The 20,482-nt window shown below is 38.9% G+C and overlaps 1 protein-coding gene across 2 annotated transcripts in view; it reads right to left on the reverse strand.

Moving 5' to 3' along the window:
- DOCK3 (dedicator of cytokinesis 3) overlaps positions 1-20,482 on the reverse strand; it is a 147,584-nt gene that overhangs the window by 23,757 nt on the left and 103,345 nt on the right. For both annotated transcript variants that reach the window (XM_060271527.1, XM_035106067.2), the window contains exons 34-48: positions 20,329-20,424; positions 18,232-18,292; positions 16,140-16,233; positions 15,172-15,320; positions 14,871-14,957; positions 14,442-14,546; positions 13,680-13,821; positions 12,173-12,339; positions 11,134-11,220; positions 10,386-10,565; positions 9,124-9,207; positions 7,162-7,278; positions 5,411-5,532; positions 3,862-3,997; positions 2,979-3,060 (exon numbers count right to left, since the gene is read on the reverse strand). In XM_060271527.1, the coding sequence (XP_060127510.1) occupies positions 2,979-3,060; positions 3,862-3,997; positions 5,411-5,532; positions 7,162-7,278; positions 9,124-9,207; positions 10,386-10,565; positions 11,134-11,220; positions 12,173-12,339; positions 13,680-13,821; positions 14,442-14,546; positions 14,871-14,957; positions 15,172-15,320; positions 16,140-16,233; positions 18,232-18,292; positions 20,329-20,424 (1,709 nt within the window). The remainder of the gene's footprint in view (positions 1-2,978; positions 3,061-3,861; positions 3,998-5,410; positions 5,533-7,161; positions 7,279-9,123; positions 9,208-10,385; positions 10,566-11,133; positions 11,221-12,172; positions 12,340-13,679; positions 13,822-14,441; positions 14,547-14,870; positions 14,958-15,171; positions 15,321-16,139; positions 16,234-18,231; positions 18,293-20,328; positions 20,425-20,482) is intronic.

The raw sequence follows: 20,482 nt of genomic DNA on the forward strand, positions 1-20,482 counted from the left end.
AGAAGGTGCGAGACATTTCAGCTGATTATATTTACTTTTTGTGTTAATTCTATTTGAGTTTTACTGTTCGTTGTGAACAAAACAAGCTTTGCTGTATTACCCAGTAGTTTATCTATCTATACAGTGGTACCTCTACTTACGAATTTAATGTGTTCCGAACACACATTTGTAAGTCGAAAAAAATTGTAAGTCGAATCCCATAGGAATGCATTGGGAGAAAAAATTTGTAAGTCAAAGCAACCCTATCTAAAAATTCGTAAGTAGAACAAATCCTATCTAAACTGCATCCAAGATGGCGGACGGAGCTCCATTCGTAAGTAGAAACATTCGTAAGTAGAGTTATTCGTAAGTAGAGGTACCACTGTATATCAAAAAATAAAAATCAGAGCCGTATGAATGGGGAGGCTTATCTAGATATTCAATTATAGTTGCATCTCAGTTAAGTTAGATCTCAGCTCATATAGGAGGTTTAGCTGGAAATCAGGCTATTGACTGAAATCACAGCTGCTAAAGTTCGGGCAACTCTTTCTTCATTTCTAAGACAAGCTTTGAACCCTGAGGAGTGCAAATTAGTAAATCATTCAGTAAACCGAGGTTCCTGTACAACTCCTCACATCGGTGTGGAACCTATCGCTGCCAAACAGCTGCAGTGAAACACACGGATGAACTTGGTGCACTTCCTGACTGAAAGGTGTCTAACTCTGCCACTACAAGCTGGTAACTCTGTTGGCAATCTGAACGGAAAGGCCAAGGACTGTATGGTCATAGAGGACCAATCTATCCTCTCACCTCTAGAGGTGGTTCCTCCAGGACAGAGATGAGGCACATTGGTGGGGGGCAGTGTGGGGAAGCCTGCACTGCTGCCGCCCGTGCTGTATCTGTTCTGTGGATAAATAGAGGGCTTCAGCCTCCAGTGTTGTCAATCCAGCACCTTTCATCAGCACTAAATTAAAAAGAATATAAATAAACATAAAAAAGGATTGAAGCATATTGGCAGAGCTAGGCATGTGAATTTTGCACTGCAGCTTGCTTTAGCGCCAATGCTTGTCAATCTCTCATTTCCATAGAATAAAACTTATTAAAAATGGGGGGGGGAGTACGCAAATAAGTAAATAAATACCACCAGGCTTATTTTCCGCAAAGCAATTTCATCTCCGCTGGAAGATTCACAGCAATTAAATTAATACTTCACATACTGTGAAGTATCAAGAAGATTTGGGGCTTTCTTTTTCTAGTGTGTGATTCATGGAATTCCAAACAACTTCTCCATTAATTTAAGAAAATTAATTAAATTAGTTTAAGAAATCTGTCCAAGAATAAATGAAGTTTTCCAAAATGATCAGAAATGGTCAAAAACAGAAATCACATGTAGATATGACAGTGCTTGTTCAAATATGTATTTGCTAACAGGAAATGATGTATTACTTATTAACTGGTTGTCCTTTAACATACACCACCTCATTTGTCTCTAAGCACTGGTAGAGATTCGAGATGCAGGAAATGCTGTTGAGAAGTCAAATGGCAGCTCAGAAAGCTGGATATCCACAGTGTCACAGATACTATGAGTACTGTGAAATGATGCAAGGACCACCATACCATATTTTTCCTCCCCAAAGTGCATATTTCATATAGATACAATTAGCAGACACAGTTGACCCTAAAGCAGTACAATCACATAACCATTTTCCGGACAATGGTTTCCACCTTTACCTTCTTTATTCAGCTTTGATCACAACTGCTTTCCCACCAACTTTGGTAATTATAAAAATATTTGTACTTATATATACGGTAGTACTATGCTCTTCAGCTTAGTGCAACAGATACAATAATGAAAAAGATTTCACTGAACATTTGAAGCTCCCCAGCTGTCTCCGCGTCATCTTTTCTGCTGTATATAAAGCTGCAGTATGCTGAGTCATATAACCCGTCTATCTAGCCCAGTGTAGTCTATTCTGATTGACAGTAACTTTCCAGGGCCTCTGGCAGACAATATTTTCCAGCCCTACATCTTGAGAATAATATTTAATTGAAGAAGTCATGGATTTAATATTGCACCTTCAGCATGTAAAACATGTGTTCCACACTGCGTCCCCTTCTCCCCTCTTCCTACCAGAGATCTTTTAACTATCGATAAACCTTCGACCTTTTGCACAAAAAAGTATGTGTTCTACTCTAGAGATATTGTTACTTCCATTGTATCACTACTGCCAAGGATATTTGAGCTCTACAGAAATGGGTTCACCTAAAATAAGTGGATAGGGAAGTTCTGTTGTTCTGCAACATACACAAACAGCAGTGCAATTTGGTTTGAGAGTCTCTAAGCAATAATTTGGCACCCAGTTCTAGAGAGGCCACTGCTGGGGGTTGGGAGAGTCCCTGTGTCTTGTGAAGAGAAGAAACAACCAACTTTGCATAGTGTCTTTTATAGAAAGGAAATACTAGGGAGTGAAAGCTATTTCAGATATTTTTTCTCTCCCTTTCTTCATTTGTAACTCAGGCAAAGAAGGCAAATTTCGTACACCTTGTTTCAAGTAAGATTCTACACTCTATGCTCCTTCATCCTGATTTCTTTTCCTTTGAGACCTGCCCGGTATTTACCTTTTGTCTTCATGCGTTTGCTGTTTTCAGTGCTGTTTCTCAGACTGTTTGCTTTAGAATTGAAACAACTCGTACAAGCAGCAGAACGGATTTAAGTGAATGGGCTCAATGCTCGGGGAGCCCATTGGAAACATACAGTTAAATTGTCTTAAAATAAATTTTATACCAGAGAGAAAATATACCAAACTGTTCTGAAAAGATGACACACTTAATTGGGACATTGTAGAAGATAGTCTTGAATAATTCATTGTTGCAATAGTGAAGCTATCGCTTATTTCAAGCAAGGAAGCAATTCAACGTACAATCTAGAATTTTAAAGGGCAAACATCACAGCAATTTGTAGAACCTTGCATGTTTCTATCTAAGTGGCTCATTCTTACCCCGTGCGCTAGGAGGTGCAGAGTTAATCATCTGGGATGGTGCAGAATGGGTAGAGCTCAGGCTTGAGGTGGAAGGACTGGCCTAGGAAAGAAAAAACAGATATTGGTGATTAGATTCTTAGGGCAGGATTCAATCAACACGTCCCACCCAGTTGAAGCGCTCTCACTAGTACAATGGGGTTTTCACACAGCTAACATTAAAAATTGTCTAAGTAAACTTAAATATAATTTAATAATAAAATACTTAGCATTTAAAAGTATTTCTGAGTGTGTCAAGTGTTTCATATTATTTTCATGTAATCCTTATAACATCCTTGTAAGGAAAGGAGTATTCTTATTATTCTCATGTTGTAGATGTGGGAGGAAGGCTGAGAGAGGGTGACTTGCCTGAAGTCAGCAAGTGAGTTCATGACAGAGGTAAGATTTGATTTCCTCAGTCTGTAAGGCACTATATTATTCTAGCAATGTCTACAGGTACTGAGTAGATCTCAGTACTGACTGAGATCTTAAATGTAGGGCCATCTTATCCATAGGCACGAGGGGTGCAGGGCACCCAGGCGCCGGGCTCTCAGGGGCACTAGGCCGAGAGTCAGGGGCCTGAGAGTTGAGTCCGGGGAAGAGCCCGCCCATCGGTCGGAGCGCCATGGTGGGTTCTTCCGCTACGGGCAGCTCTGCGCCACGAGTTCGGAGGTGACTGAGCCAGCGAGACGCTGAGGCGGCTGGCTGGCTCTGCCCTCCTGCATGCCTGGGACTGGGCATCCTGGGGTGTGTGTGCCGGGTGGGTCTTTGCACCCCGGCGCTGCATATGCTTAAGGCAGCCCTACTTAAATTCATCCTAAAATCATCTTTAACACTGCATATTCCTGATGAGTTACAGTCGTACCTGCATGTGGTACATATCCTCTGCTGTTTCTCCGACAGAACTGTCTGTTAGAATAACCAGATTCCCTGTTTCACTTGATGTATGGGAAGAAAGAGAAGATGACGAGTGTCGGACTGTGCCCAGCATATTCAATGGGCTACGGAGAACAGAGAACAGTAAGATAAAATAATATTTTGTTTTAATCAGAAATATTTATTTAAAAAATGCAGAGTAATTGCATCTCGTTCACTGGAAGCTACTGTTTCGGTACCTCAAAACATATTGAAGTAACATGCACAGACAAGCCTTTCTGTGTCTGTACATTTTCAGTTAGATAAGGCTCATCACTATATTAAACAAGGACTTTCACATTTTGCCCAGCTGCAGAGAAAGTTAGCCATTTGTCAAGAAATGTTAGAACATATCGGAGAAACCACTCTTATTTTTTTAGTCAAATTGTAAATTCACATTGACCTAAGTGGCTGTTCCTGTGCCTCTTCTATCTATTCAAATATTTATTTCTGTAAAATATTTATATCCTGCTTTTCTACCATTTGTTCAAAATAGCTTTCAACAGCAGAGAAGAAAAATGACAATCACCTAAAATAAATAAAGAACACAATAAACATATACAAACTCAGTAAGCACTAATGTATAATTTAATGTCCAATTGTCATACTTTTTCATAGTTGCATCAATTTAAGATGCACATGGACCTAGTGAGCTCTCTGACCCACACAAATTCTGCTGTTTTGGATTTGTAAATATTTGGGGAAATCATCTCCATTTTGAGGGATAGTCAAGTGTTCATCAACCACTATTTCACGACCCATGAAATTATTTATATTGTATGTTTTTAAATGCATAGTTTTGCATCTGCATTAAAAATACATTTGATACAAAATGATGCCATAATAGTATTTTACTATGAATCCCATGGCTAGAGCCACATTTCCAGGACCCCTGCTTTGGGCAGGATGAAGAGGCAACTGATAAAACTGTAAAACAAGTCTGCTACCAAATTTTGATGGTTTTAAAAATACATTTCCAGATAACACTACTGCCATTAGCAGATTCTGTATCAGCTAATACTGGATATTGAAACCTTTTATTAAATGAAAAATTGGTGGCAAAGAAGCAGGAGAAAGGTTAGCAAATTTTAACAGCTGAAGCAACAAAGAATGGAGGCTTTTATAGCCATTCTCATGAAATCATTTCTACCACACAATACGTAAGGTTTAGAAATTAAAATTGCTTGCAGAACAAAAACATTTCCACCACACCATTTCAACTGTGTGGATTTTAGCTTGTTTTCATACTTTCATGTTTCTCTCAGGTAGGCATCCTCTGAATTTTGAAGTTGTTTCAAGTCCTTTACATATTAGCTGCTGAAGTATATTAAAAGACCAACACAGAATGATCACCCTTTCACAAATGATTTGTTGCCCTATAACTTTGAGTAGACCTAAAGCACCTCCCAGAATCTATACACAGTAGCTACATGAGCTACTTTGCTTTAGACATCAGTTGAAAAGACTGGTATAAAGAACTTTCTTAGGTAGATAAATACCTGTGGCGATGTACCAGCTTGATACTCTCTGGACTCATTGGACTATGTGATACAAGCATATTGCTGCGTGGTGTGCTCGTTCCTGAGCAGGCTGGACTCAGTTTATCCAAAGCAGGCAACTCCTGTAAAGTACATTCGGGTGGTCATATGTTGCCTTAATAATAAGCTGATAGGATTGTGCTTTATGGTCTCACACACAGCCTTTTCATAAACCATAGCTAGTACTATCTACATGAGCTAGAACGTTACCTGTCACCCTTCTTGTTGTCTGTCCCTGTACAACTAGCATCTGCTTTCAATATCACAGAATCCTGGCTTGGTATTACCATATTTTCCCATGTATTAGATGAAGTTTTTTGACTCCAAAATTGTGTCAAAAACGGATAGTGACATGGGGAGGGGGGGGGGAGAAGCGAGCGCAACTTCCCCCGATGCTGCAGCGAGCGGGAAACGATCTAGCGAGTGTTTCCCGCACACAGCTGCGTGGGGGGAGGGGGGAGAAACTCAACAACTTTGGGACACCTCCCCTCATTTTCTTAAAACTGAGTCCCCCCAAATAGGGGAGTGTCTCATGGGGGCATCTTATAGACAGAAAAATACGGTATGTATGAACCGGAGACTGTGGTTTAAAACAATCTCTGATTAGCTTCATAATCCATGATTTGAAGTACGCCTGCTTAGAAGCTGGCCAGAAATTTGTTTTAAACTACAGTTCTGTGAAAGCTGACATTCTGTAAAATTAGCAAAGTTCCTCTCCTGGCCACACAAGAGGAGAGGGGAGCATACAATTCTGAGGCTTCACTCAGGTTCCTTCCTGCTCACACACATGGTACTATTAAGCAACAATTTAGCATAATGTGCAAGTGTAGCCCATGGCTTAATATCCTGGTTGGTTCCACTCTGCATGAAATGGGAAATGATAGCTAACTGAAGATTTTTCTGATCTGTTGCTGGCTTGTGCAAAGAGATGAGGAAAGGAGTTGCATGCCATGAGCCTTACTCATTTCTTAGCAAATGCAATCTATGAAACTTTTTCTATGTATCGTTATTGCTAATACTTTTGTCATCATCAATAATTAACCATCAATATACAGACAATAACATGCAAAATATTTAGTAGGGAATGGTTCCCAAATCAGAAAGATGCGAAGTACACATGTCTAGCTTTGATGTAGGCTTTTATACAAAATGGATTTCTAACACTACATTATTTACTTCTCCTCTCACTGTGTATTCTGCCCTTAAGTAATACTTAAAAGCACACATTTATTTATATCCTATTTTAAGCATGCAACTGAAGGCAGAACTATACATTATGTACTCTGCTGTTATTCTTTTTAGGGAGCTAAAAAAAACACAGTTGCTGAGATTACAATTTGAAGATGAAAAATTAGTACGGGGAAGAGGGGCTTTTATCCTTTCCCCTTGTGGCATTTTCCAATTTAAAATAACCTTCTTCAAGCACGTTTTCCTTGAGGCTTTATGTTCAAATTGCACCCTCAGATTAAAAGACCCCTAATCATAACATTTCAAGCAATGTGTAGTTTTTTTGTACCCTTTTAAAAAGATCATAGGTGATTCAAATGACTAGACAAATGAAAAATCCAAATGTTCATTTCCTCATATTTTTCTGGATATCCAATTTAATTTTGCTGAAGAATTCATTTTGTACTCATTCAGCATTTTCCAGTTCACATGTATATGTCATAATGTAAGAATTCAAAGAAAAAGAAAGAAAAGCGTTTACTTACATGGTACAAACTGGATCGCATCATCTGGAACTGGTCAATTAGTTTCTTATGTAGAGGGCGCATCTCTGGATGTACAAACTTCTCATGTACTGCAAGACCCACTCCTAATATATGTACCTATTAAAAATAAAATCAAAGTCTATACATGCAGCCAAAGAAAGGCTGAAAAATAATGTTCTAAATACCACTCATTCACTGAAGGGTAACTGTCTCTAAATACTTGTAGCTTAGTTTAGCTAAATCATTCATGCTCACTAAATCTATGTTCAGATTATATCAGGAAATATTAGAGAGCATGTAGTTGATTGCTTAACAACCACCCATATGATTCCTGGCCACCTCTTCCTGCAAATGTCGTAATAGCAAGAATGTGAATTTGAAGTGATGGCAGTTGTGGCTAGACTAGAGTTGCCATACGTCCAGAATGCCCCTGACACAGCTGGGATTCAGCTGTCAGAAACAGTGTTGGAAGTGTAGATTTTGGCAAATTTCCTTTAAAATAGCTCAAATTTTGTTGTTGTTGAGATCGTGTAAAAAATCGAGATCTCAACAAATTTTGTGTCCGGATTTTCAGTTTTTGAAATATGGGAACCCTAAGCTAGACCAATAGAGAACTGGCGGATATCAATGAATTGCTTGTTTAGAGTTTTTCAAAATGAGGAGAACAGCTTCATCAATACTTACAATTTTGTTTTACATTTTTCTAAGTTGAATCCCCCCCTCTTTTCCTTGGATTATCTTTTCATTATCCTTCGTGATCCACCATGGGGGGGGGGCTTTTTTTTTTTTGGCCAAAAGGCGGTATAGAATTAATCATAACATTTCACATAACACCATCTAGCATTACGGACTCTTTTCTCAAACAGGGTAAGGTGCCCAAACTTTGCCAAACCAATTTTGTAGACCAAAATTGCTCTGGTGAGCAATAATGAGTTTTAAAAATTCCCCCAAGTATCTTACTGCTAGCTAGAGGGTACCATTGGCACTCACCTAAATGGTGTTTCTAAGTGGGAGTCAGGATGCATCCCCATGGAAGTTGTCTCTGCCTACCCTAAAAGCAGGAAACGCTAAGCTAAGAGGAAATCTCATCCTCTTCCTGCTTGTTCCAGTTTCTTTTTAAAAACACTGTAATTGTTAACTCCGGTTTCTGTTCTGTAGTAAAGCTCCTTGATTGAGTTTAACTTACACAGAGAAGAGATAATTACAGGAAAGGGGTGGGTGGGAGTGATTATACTCCCAGGGTATCAGGCTGGGTGGATGTGCTCTTCTCAGATTCTCTTAAACGGAGATGATTAGGATTCAAACCCATGTCACACCACACATGTAAATCAAGTGCTCTGCCACTGAGCCGCAACCCTTCCACCAAGACAGACTTGTTTATTTTATTTGAATTAACACCTAGGGTAGGCATCCAGTTCTAATCATCACACCGACTGCTTTGGAACTAGTGTTCCGCCAGTGAAAATAATTACAAAGTGCCACTCCCATGTTAAGCTTTTACATAAAGTAAGATTGTGGTAGCAATGTAGACACTGATCATGAAAATTTTTAAATTTTGCCCTAGTTTGGGTAAAATACTTTAATGGAAGGAAAAATGACTGAAATCACCAGAATTTTCACTTTTAAATATTCTACATGGAAATGGATGTATTCAGAATCTACCTGTAGACTAACTTAGGTTTCTCTTTTCATTTTAGGTCAGTGAAATGTTAAGCCCTGGAAAAAGTCTTAGAAGACAAATTTATATTGAGCGCAATGTAAACTTCTTCATCTTAAACACTGAATTAGAGTGCAATAATCATGTCTACTGAGAAGTAAATCCTACTGTATTCAGTGGGGTTTATTCCCAAATTAAGTAGTGTAAGCACTGTAGCCTATGGAATCTCTGTTACTGGATATATTGTTGAGGAAATAAAATGTTATTACAATACTATTCCTTCATCTTTAAAAGTCCAGGGATACCTGTTCATGCATCAGCTCTTTCAGCTGCGTGATTTTTTCTGCATCTCCTGGGTGAGTAGTAATATAATCTCTATCGAAGAAAGCCTGAGGAAAGAAGACATTTTTTCCCACTTAGAAATTCAATAAAAAGTTTCTTAATAACCACAAGAAAGAAAAGACCCTAACAGAAACATAGAATGCTCTACCACCAAGAAATACAGAAACACCATTTACTTAATCTCCTCTAGTATTCTAGAATATACATGCAGTCACAGGACCATTTTAATGGCCTAGGCAATTCATTTTCAGACTTGGGATTCACTTCTACCAGCAACGCGGGACCCATTTAAAATATTTCAGCATGAATGGTTGCCTTCCTATTTTCTCTGATCTCCCCCCACCCCTGCTCTCCTCCTTCCCTTTTCTACCCTGTTTCATACTTTGTCTTCTCTTCTTATATTAGCATAACAGAAAACAAAAAGTAGTAGTTATGCTGTTGCTGCAATCCTCCTTAGGAGCACAGGTTCATAACTCAACAGTGCAGGCGAATAGCAAAAAACAATCCCTTCTTATACAAAGTAATTGCTGTTGGGTAGTGCTGGGAAGACCTTTCCAGGACCTTAAAATAAACCTGACCTAACATAATCAGTGCATCACTCTTAGACCATGTCTTGAATTTTTTATACTTTCTGTTATTTGTTTATCTTCAGCAGCTGTGGGAAATGAGAAACATCGGAAATTAATAATATAAAAGGTGAAGTGTGTTTCTTGGGTCTGCATGGTGCAGATGACCCAGAAATGTAGGTCAACATATTTTATAAATGTACTTTTAGCAACATACATTTTTAACTAGTATCTGCCAACCAAACTGTAGAGTGGAAGTCCCTTTAAGCCTATGCTTTTGTTGAAATTTAGTGAAGACAAAGGTAATTCTTATATATATTTTTAGAATGAATGTTCAGCATTAATTAGAGAATGAATTTCAGGACTTTCTAAGGCACCACTCACTATATTAGCTTCCTAAAATTCAGTATTTTCAGTATTTCACATTATGACCACTTGCTTATGCAGAATGTTCACACCCCCAACATAAAATGTTTGTGGCTGTCTAGATCAGAATGTAGGCAAACAGTTAGGCACAATTTTAATAAAATTCAATCTTGTTACGAAAATTTGAAACAATTTCTTATGCTCTTTCAGATTTTAAAATTCAATGCAACTGAAAAAGTGGTACTGTGAAGAGCTGCTAACAGCAAAACAAAACAGAGTCAACCTCCATTTACCTCCTGATAGCGTGCTATGCCACCATTCACAGCAGCATCAATAACTCCATTCAGGCACATACTGAGCAGGTTGATATTCCCATGCATCTGTTTGTGTTGGTACTGGCTTATCAGTGTCCTCAGCTCCTGGTTTTTGTTCTCCACTACTTGAATGGCATTTTCCAAAGGGCTGACTTCAACCTGCAAGACAGCAGAGTCCACTTCAATACCATCAACATTCCTGTACTGCAATATTTTGTAAGAGCCTGAATATTTTAGTTTCTCTTTCTTGCTGGAGCCCTGGGCAGGGTCCCTCTCTTGATTGATACAGGCCTCAGGGCTGAGAGTATGCCACACAGCTCTCCAGAAGCTAGTATCGTCTCATGTATGAGAGCAGTAGAGAGCCACATTGAGAAGGCACCCAAGTCTCTTGTGTGTTGCGTGGAGAGCAGAACCAAAGGTGGACTGCAAACCTCATGAGCAGTTAAGGTCACCCCCCTCCCCATATTAACCACTTCAAAGTCCATTACACATTCATCTGACATATGTCACTGATTTGCAGCATGGGTGTTTAAACCAGTTGTCCATCCACTACAATATCTAACATACTGACTGTGAACAGCCGACAGGCCCTCTTTGAATACTTGGTACTGCTTTTCTGATTATAGCAGTAAGATACAGTACATAACATGCATGTTTAACCCATAGAGATGCCAATAGGCAGAAAGTTGCTCATTCTTAATACATGTATAAGTATAATACATGTTACCAGTTCTCTTCTCTCCACTTCAAACCACCGAGAGATGCCAGGTAAACTGTGAGTCAGGGTTAGAGTTGTGCGTTCAATCCATAAACTCTGCAAAGCAAGAAACATCACAAAATATAGAAAATGCAAAATCCATTGGCCACATTCAGACGATCATATTTCAGCTCAACAAACTGGGGAATAAATGAACATTTTGGCTGCCTATGCAACTTTTTCACTCCACCCTTTCTGCAAGTTGGCAAACAAACCAGGCAGTCTTCCATTAATTATAGTTTCCCATTTTTATGGAAACTAGAAAACCATGGTTAATGGCTTCAGGGTATTAAATAAACTTTATGTTGTGGCTTAATTTTCTAAAATTAATATCAGGTGTTTCATCCAAAATTGGTAAATGATAGTTAATGGAAGACTTCCACATTTGTTTGGTCACTCACAAGAAGGGAGGGTGAAGGATGAAACAACAGAGAAAAAGTGATTCCCAAGCATACAATATTCTTAACATACTGGACTCGATGAAGTCCATGGTTTAAGCAGTTTAATATACTAGAGGAAAACACCAAAAACCATTCCATTCCAATGTTATTCTTTTATTTTTTTTACAACAGCATGAAACTTTTTTAGTTTTCAAACAGCTGCTCCTGGGGCTATTTTTATTAGCCACTTTAAAAACTCCTATTTAGGTTGCTTCGAAGAAAAGGCAGAATTCTGTTGTGCAGGGGACAACAGTACAAAGGCTGGAGAATATGACATGGATTACTAGTATGTTTCTTCTGCAGAACACAGAAGTATACTCATTAATATACTTTAAGTACATTTTGAATCATTTAAAGCACAATTTAATACACGTCTACTCCATGTAGTTCAACAAGGTTTATTTCCAGTAAGACATGCATAGGACTGAATTATTTGTTTTTATCAACTTTCAAAGTTTTTTCTTAATATTCTTTTTGACACAGGACTCATTTAGATTTAGCAAGTGCTACATATAGGGGTCAATGTATCCAGTATAAAGACAATGTTGCCATATTATGAAGCATTCAACCTTAAATTCATTTTCCTTGTCTTTTGGGCCTTTATGGAAAGGTCTGTCATAGCGGAACTTCCTGATGTTGTTAACTCTATAAAAGCTCTTTATGCGATCAGGGACACGGTCCATTTGCAGCACATCAATATTATCTGGAATGGGAGTCACTGCATAGATCTGCAAATCTGCAACACAGTCCAGTCAAAGAAAAAACACACACACACACATAGGCACCAAACAAGAGCATCTAGGTAAGTCTCATTTGTGACACTAGCAGCAGATACAAATTACAGACCATTGTTGCATATCCTTTAAAATACATTTTAAAGTGATGCTTATACCTTATGATGCAGGGGAGCCCCAATTGCCAGCAACTTTCTGTGATGGAAATTCATGCAGCTGCTGAATATGTCAAAATTACTATTTGTTTCTTATATTTATATTGTAGTCTCCTATGGCTTTAAAGAATAAAGTTTCACTCATTTACCTAGCTGTTTAAATCACATCATTTTAGCAGTTATGTAAATCTGTAACGTGATTGCTGTTAATGTAGCATTACCAACTTATCTAGGCCAATATTATATGAAATTCAAGATCCATTTTCTTTCCATGCCTTGGTGCTTCAAAGCACAGGAATTAGTGGCTCCATTAACATGTGGTTGCAAAAAGTTGGCAAATCAAAATGAGGTACTGCTTTTTAAAATAATTTAAAGACATTAACTATCTTGCAATTAAACAATTTCAGTTTGGGTCCCTCATATTATGACACTAATTTGGCAGCTGGTTTCTTAACTGGAACTGTGAATTGCTCTCCTTGTTATGCTCTGAACTCCTTACCTCATCTTTAATTTGTTTTCAATATTACAGTAATATTACAGAGCACAAATATATGCCGTTTTCTAAAACTATTCCTCATCAAGAAGAACTTGTTGTTGCTTTGTGTACCTGAATGAAGATAGGGCAATGCATGTGACAACCTTTAAAAATAATAATAATAATAATAATAAAAATCTCATCATGAACTAGGGGAAAGTTGACAAAGGAAGCAGTCTAGCTTTATGGGTGTCCCTCATTTCACAGGAATGCTCCTCTGTAATCTAGTGCTTGCACAACTCATCTAACAATTACAGTGGTACCTCAACTTACGAACGACTCAACAACCGAATTTTTCGACTTACGAATGGGGGTAATGTCTCGACATCCGAAAGGAAACCGCGGTGGTTTTAGATAGGGATTTTTCGACTTGCGAATTTTCCCGTTTCCAATGCATTCCTATGAGAAATCGCGTTTCCAATAGCGTTTTTCGACTTACGACTTTTTCAACCTACGAAGGTGCCTCGGAACGGATTAAATTCGTAAGTTGAGGCACCACTGTACTATCTTTGATTTTCATTCGATGATGATGAAAAGAGACACTTTTGTGCTTAATTTTTCTCCACCTAAAAGGGAAACGGTGAACAAGATCAACATTCAGATGCCTATTTGTAGCTGCTTTATTAACATCACAAACTTTGATAAAGGATACACTGGGCATCACATTGCAAGATGCTGTCATCTGGGTGGTTTGGATGCTGCATTGCAATGGCTTGTGGGAATTCACTGAGCATTCTTTGTTGGAAGGCCTCCAGTCTCTCATAGTCATGGCCTCGGCAAACATACTCTTTGTTCTACAAAGGAAAGAAAGAAGTGTGGAAGCCAAAAAAAAATCCCTACTATGTCATCTTAGCTTTCTTTCATTGTAGGTAACAGTAAATTATTTGAAAATAATACTCCTGTATGACATTATGGTGAACCAAAGCATTGAATGATCCAGAAATGTTTAAATGCTATTGTTTTATTTAAAGGATTTTCATGCCTGGCCCTAATCATCACTCATCTCAGGTTAAGTTACGTATAATAATGTTAAACAACATAACAGCATCAACAATAAAATCTAATATACAGTTCAGGGAGGTCAACTAAAGACTCATTCAGACTTCCTTTTGTGGTGCTTTCTATGCATATGTCCGTAAATAATAATAATAATAATAATAATAATAATAATAATAATAATAATATACTGCCCTATAGCAGCAGGTCTCAGGGCAGTTCACAGGATAAAGCTCTGTGTACAAGTGCTCCCCCTCCCCCTACACTTTCCTTGTGCTTTGTTACTAAACTGAACAAAAACCTAGCAGATATTTCCTACTTGTCAACAAATAAATAAAAATCAATTGTACACAAAACTCCTTTATTTGTAAATCGCAAGTATAATTCATACATTAATGCAAATGTTGAATGGGCTTACCCGAAGGAAGAAGGGAAATTTTCTTCCATAAAAGCCAACTCTGAAAAATTCAGGCTCCAACCGTTGCTGTTCCATTATATTATCATAATAGGTAGCTTCCATTTTCTGTGGATAGGAATTTAAAAAACGTACTGGAAGTGCAATTACTGTTACAACAGGAATAACCATCTGAAAACACTTTGGTATCATTTGGTGCTGTCCATCAAAGATTTTCAAAGATTTTTTGCACGTTAAGGAGTAAACTATGATCCTGTGAAACACCAAAATTATTAGTCACGTATACCTGGAATATAAATCTATAGAGGACCCTGATTTTTCATAGGAAAGATGCTGTGTGTAAGTACTTTTCATTTAAATCACCTGAACATTAAAGTGCAATCTTGCTTACTGTTAAATTGTTAAATACAAATCAATATAATTTCCACCTACCCGAATCCAGCTGAGGCTTTGATAATCATATAAGCTTTCATATTGAATAGCAAGCTCTCTGCACAATGGGATTCCAAATTCCCAGCTCTAAAACAGGAAAAAGAAAAACTCAGGCCAAGTTGGATTTTCAGACATACAAGACTTACAACTCAAGAGTTGTAAACTTTAATAGTTTGTGACCCCATTGAATATAGACAAAAGGGGGGGGGTGAAGTTAGGCATTTTCTATTCCATCTACTTCTATCCAAAGGCCAAAAGTAACAGTGAAGCTACAGAAAAAAGTGTATTATTTTTTGCATACCTTCCCTTTATTAAAATAGTGGATAATTTTTCGGCAAAGATTTTCTTTACGCTGCCACTCTGTCTGGGAAGGGTAGTGCAGGAACTCCCGAAGAGGCCTCTCCTCCCACTGAAGCAGCTCACAGTATAAGAGCAATGTAAAGGCAGCCTCTGTCAAAATAGCAAAGGAATAAACAGGGAACAAGAATATTCAAATGCATTTCAGTTCAAACACAGTATTATGCATGTGATCATAACCACTGCAAGAAAACAAGTTCAGTAAAAAAAATTCTAATCCCCAACGCATCATTGCCTCGAAGAAATGCGAATCAATGAATTCATTGTCATGAAAGTAATTAACTCCTAAATTAACACGTAAGTCTTGAACTAATATAAATCGTGTCTTGCCATATTTATCTATTGCTTTTTCATATTGTTATCATTGTAGGTATCATTTGTTTACCTTGAGTAATGTTATGAAATCTTCACCACTCTCAATTATTTTACAAACTAAAAATAGTATTAAATTAGCAGGATCCGTACAAATGGTGCTCATTGTTGAACATATTGCTGACTTCTGTGCTACATGTTTTTATGTAGATACGATGGTGATTTAAATGAAAGAAAAGGACAATCAGTTCAAAAGTGCTTACAGAAATTCAGAACGGTGGCATTTTCCAAAGTATTCAAAGCACCCTTTGAAAACATGTTACACAGGCTGTACACTTTTGATTTTAACTCTCTTACTCACTTATACAGGATCTGCTATGGTAAGAAAAGTTAATACTGGTCGCTGTGATGTTGTCCAAGTAACAATAGCATGTTATTATATGCACATGCCATGTGACCAAAGCTTGATTTAAATATTTGGAATTTAAAATATAACTTATCTTCTAAGTGCAATTAACCATCTATTCCACAAAGGATTTAAAATACATATTTAAAGATGACAATAGAGAATATCTGTAGAAAGATTCCTTCCATGCTTACCTGTGTAGTTTTCAGCCTGCAAGTGCATATCACACAACTTGTGGATGTAGCGAATATACATTTCTTCCTTATTAATTTCAGATTTATAAAAGTTCTGATGGAAATAAAAAAAATTCAGAAAACCATTTTCATTCTTTAGTATATCTTTAGAGATCAAAGCAGTTATCACTCTGGCTACATAGTGCTATACCATGTTTTAACTTGGTGAGCATTGAGCTTATGTGTCAGTCCCCCCACCATATAATCTACTTTTATGAATTAAGGGAGAACACCAACACCACCTCACTTTCAGTTTTGAATAATCCACAGTTAAGTTTGAACTTGATACACTGTGATTTATTATAACTCTACAAATCAGGATTGGAAATCGAGGCATGATCCTGGTTTGTTCAAACTAACCACTGCTAAGATCAACAAGTTTACCTACTTCAGACGTGATGAAAAATTGCTATTCATTCAAAACTAAAAGTGGATGTTTTCAGTTGTTTTCAGTGTCCTTCTGCTGCACATGAAGGAACTGTTAGGAATACATTCTTCACGAAACAGATTAATAGTTCCTGGAAACTTTATAAAGCATTCCAGAAGTTTCTTCAATGTGTGGGAGTGGCACTCCAGGCTTAATTGGTGTCAGCTGGAGATTCAATTAAGAGGAGGAAGTTGAGTTTGCAATTTGAGGCACGAGGAGAGCACACATACGCTGTTAGTACACATGCGTACAGTTAGTTTGGATGTATGGTAAAGTGTGCTGCTGATACTATGAGTTTGCGGTATCAGGACAGTTTCTTACTAAACTGAAAGTTTACCATGCTGAAGAGAGGAAGAAGGACTGTAAGTAGTTTGTAGATAGTATTAAAAGAAAATGCTTGTATAACCAAATGCTTGCCTAAAGTAATTCTTGACTGCACATTCGAATGTGACTACAGTTCTTGTTGTCTGCTGCCAGAGAAACTCTGCTAGACACTTTGGGAAGCAGCTATGGTTGGTAACCTCTAATAGGAAGAGAGCACGTGCAAGCCCAAGGCCTGCTGTGACGTGTTCTCATAATACTAAATCATGGTGTAGTGTTATATCTGAACTGAAGTCTCATTGAAAAAGTACTCTAAGATTTACAATTTTCAGGGGATTAAATGCTAATCTTAGCTCAGTGTAAAAACTAAATTATTCCCATTGCGTTGCTTCTTCTAAAATGTGAAGGCATGGTGAAGACTCAGGTTTTTACCATATTCTGAGCTCATTAAGGATGTTACACTGGGACTCATATTATATACTGTTAGCAAACCTGAGCCGGGGAGTGAGTGGGCAAGAGATTCAAGGATCAACAAATTCCTAATAAGCCCGTGAATGCTATTTTTCTAATTACACTTTTGTTACACTTCCATCAAGGATCATAAGGTATTTCTGTTGCACATACCTCATATGGGCCTCTAATCTATAGTCAGCCTGCCCTCTGGCAGCACAGAGGCAGGGTCACAGAAGGAAATCCTAGGCAGATGTAGCCAACATGATACCCTCCAGATGTTGCTGAATTGCAACTCCCATCATCCCTCAACATTGGTTACGCTGGCTAGGGATGATGGAATTTGTAGTCCACCAACATCTGGAGGGTATCACATTGGCAACCCCTGTCCTAGCACATGCAAGATACATTTCACCTTGGCATTTGATTTCCAGAAGCACTAATTCCATGACTATGAACAAGTGATCCAAGCACATGCCTGAGAGAGCAAGGCAACATTTTCTGAATGGAAACCAAAACATTCCAGAGAAAATCTGTTTTGTGGTTCTAGATCCAAAAATCTCTGAATAAAAGAAGCACCAGCAAATGATAAACTTGTGACCACTACTGGCTCAAAATCATTTAAAGTCAAATGTGACATTCACTTTCTCAAGAAGGCATCACATGCAAGGTGCATATTGACTAGCCTATGTCAGTAGTTTCTCACAACTACCTGAACATCACACTGAAGCAAAGGCAGGTAGTTGTTCTTCAGAAATTCTCTGCTGGATAATACAGCAATTTTCTGCATTGCTACTTTAAACCTGAAAAAAAGAATTATGTCAGAATGAACAACAAAAGCAAAATAAAACTCACCATAAGGTTAACAGTGCAACCAATTTTCTTGTTCTCCGTTTCATCTCCTTTCATACAGTCCCTAAAAAAGACAATAGTCATATTTCAAAATTTATATTTGGGGAAAAACGGATAAGGTTTAAGACAAGGGAGAGCTGGGAGATGTACAGCCTAAAATAAATTAATTTTATTATTATTATTAACTTATTACATTCATATCCTTCCCTCCTTCCTTCCATGAAAGAACTCAAGGCAGTCCACACAGGGTTCTCAGGTGATCACCAATTCAGACACTTAACCCTACCCATGCCTTCTAGCTTCAGAATGATTGCCTCCAATATCATGCCATGTTCATAAAGTGCTCTGAAATGGCAAGGCATTGCTTCAGGAGAGATGAAAAACTTCATTGTGTTCTCCAGTATGTTTTGGGTTTTGTTTAAAGGATTTTAAGAGTATTCATTTAATACAATAAACAAACAGTTATTGTAGAAAATACTAAAAAGTGACAACTTCTTGCCTTGTTATGGCATCAATTAGAAATGACAATAGATCAGCAAATAAGCCGTAATGAACTGTTGGATGAATGGAGGGGCTGAGAAGGGGTACACAGACCAGATATCTAGGCTTCTTCCCCAGGAGGCAATCAGCTCCTCCACTCAGAATATACGAGTACCCACCCTGTCCACAGCCACCACAACTGAAGAAGCATTAGCATAGCTCTGGTTATGATCCCCTCCAAGAACTCTGCTTCAGACCAGGGGTGGTAGCACTATAGGAACAGGATGCTGAATGTGAGGGAGAGGGTGATGAGAAAACAGAGTAGAGGCCAAGTGATGGAGCAACCCTTCCGCCTCTGGATGCGCCTGACTGCAGTTGAAGCAGGAGTCCCAGAGACTTCCTCTCCTCCACCTGTACTGATGGTGGGCTGTCAGAGTGCGGAAGCTGCTTTCCGCCTGGGGGATGGGGGGGTTGGGCTCCAGGGTGTGGGCTGATGCAACAGAGTGGGAGGACTTAGAGATGGAAGTGCATCCAGCATTATTTCCCATGGAGAAAATCATCCCTCTAGATCAGGCATGGCCTAACTTGGCCCTCCAGATGTTTTGGGACTACAACTCCCATCATCCCTAGCTAACAGGACCAGTGGTCAGGGATGATGGGAACTGTAGTCCCAAAACATTTGGAGGGCCAAGTTTGGCCATGCCTGATCTAGATGTAGCACTTGCCTTCAGAACAGGAATTGCCATAACAGCAGGTATTCTTGTAAGTAGCTTGGGATCTCTGCCTCTGCTGAAAAGCTTGGTGGATAGCCAGGAAACTTGTTGGAACAACTTCACAGCTCACATGCCATCTTGGAATTCTTGTTACTGTACTAAACTTGGACTTGTGACCTCTGGTCCTGGGACCTCACCAAACCAATCTCCCTCCCCTGGGCTCTTTGCCTTGGGTCAGGATAACAGGGCTTCAATTCCAGTTCTTAACTGACATTGGGGTGTCCCCACCCTATGACTGCCTGAAGGGAACATTGATGTTGGTGTTACCCCCTTTGAGGATGACCCTACTGCACATGGTACAATTTGTTATCAGCAAGGCTAGGCTCTGGACCAGGGGTCCCCAAACTTACCCAGCTTTGCGGGCCAGAGGGTGGGGGAGCGTGCGGGAGCGCACGTCCATACACATGTGCACACGCTATTTCTGGCGTACTTCCGGGTCGGAAAGGCAATGAGAATAGCTTGTGTGCATGCACACGGGCCTCCTCTGATCTGGAAGACCAAGGAGAGAGGAAGGAAAAGCTATTTCCTGCGCTTTTCCGACCCAGAAGTGGGCAGCCACGCTGCGTCGCGCCGGTAAGAGCGGGCGTCGTCAGCTGGCGTCGTTGCGGGTCGGATAAAAGAGGCCTTCGGGCGTATCCAGCCCCAGTAGTCTGGGGACCCCTGCTCTGGACTATGCCCACACTCCAGAGGTATTCACTTAGCCAGCAATTAAACAGTACCCCAATAGTAAAAAGAAAACTTAACTGCAGGCAAAAATCATGAAAAAAAACAATCAGGCAGAGTATCACACAGATGAGATCAGGCAGACAAACATAAAATACCCAGGAAAGTTAAATAATCGCATTACCTGTAGTCAAGGAGACGTTCCATCAGACGAGTAACTGATGTAACAAAAGAAACACCAGTCTCTCTCCAAGTCTCTTGCTCAATCTTTTCCAGCAGGCTGTATGGAATGAAAGTGTATACGATTTCCTTGGGAATATTACAAAGCTTCAACAGCC

This window comes from Zootoca vivipara, chromosome 2 (genome assembly GCF_963506605.1).
Source record: "Zootoca vivipara chromosome 2, rZooViv1.1, whole genome shotgun sequence".
Lineage (NCBI taxonomy): Eukaryota > Metazoa > Chordata > Lepidosauria > Squamata > Lacertidae > Zootoca > Zootoca vivipara.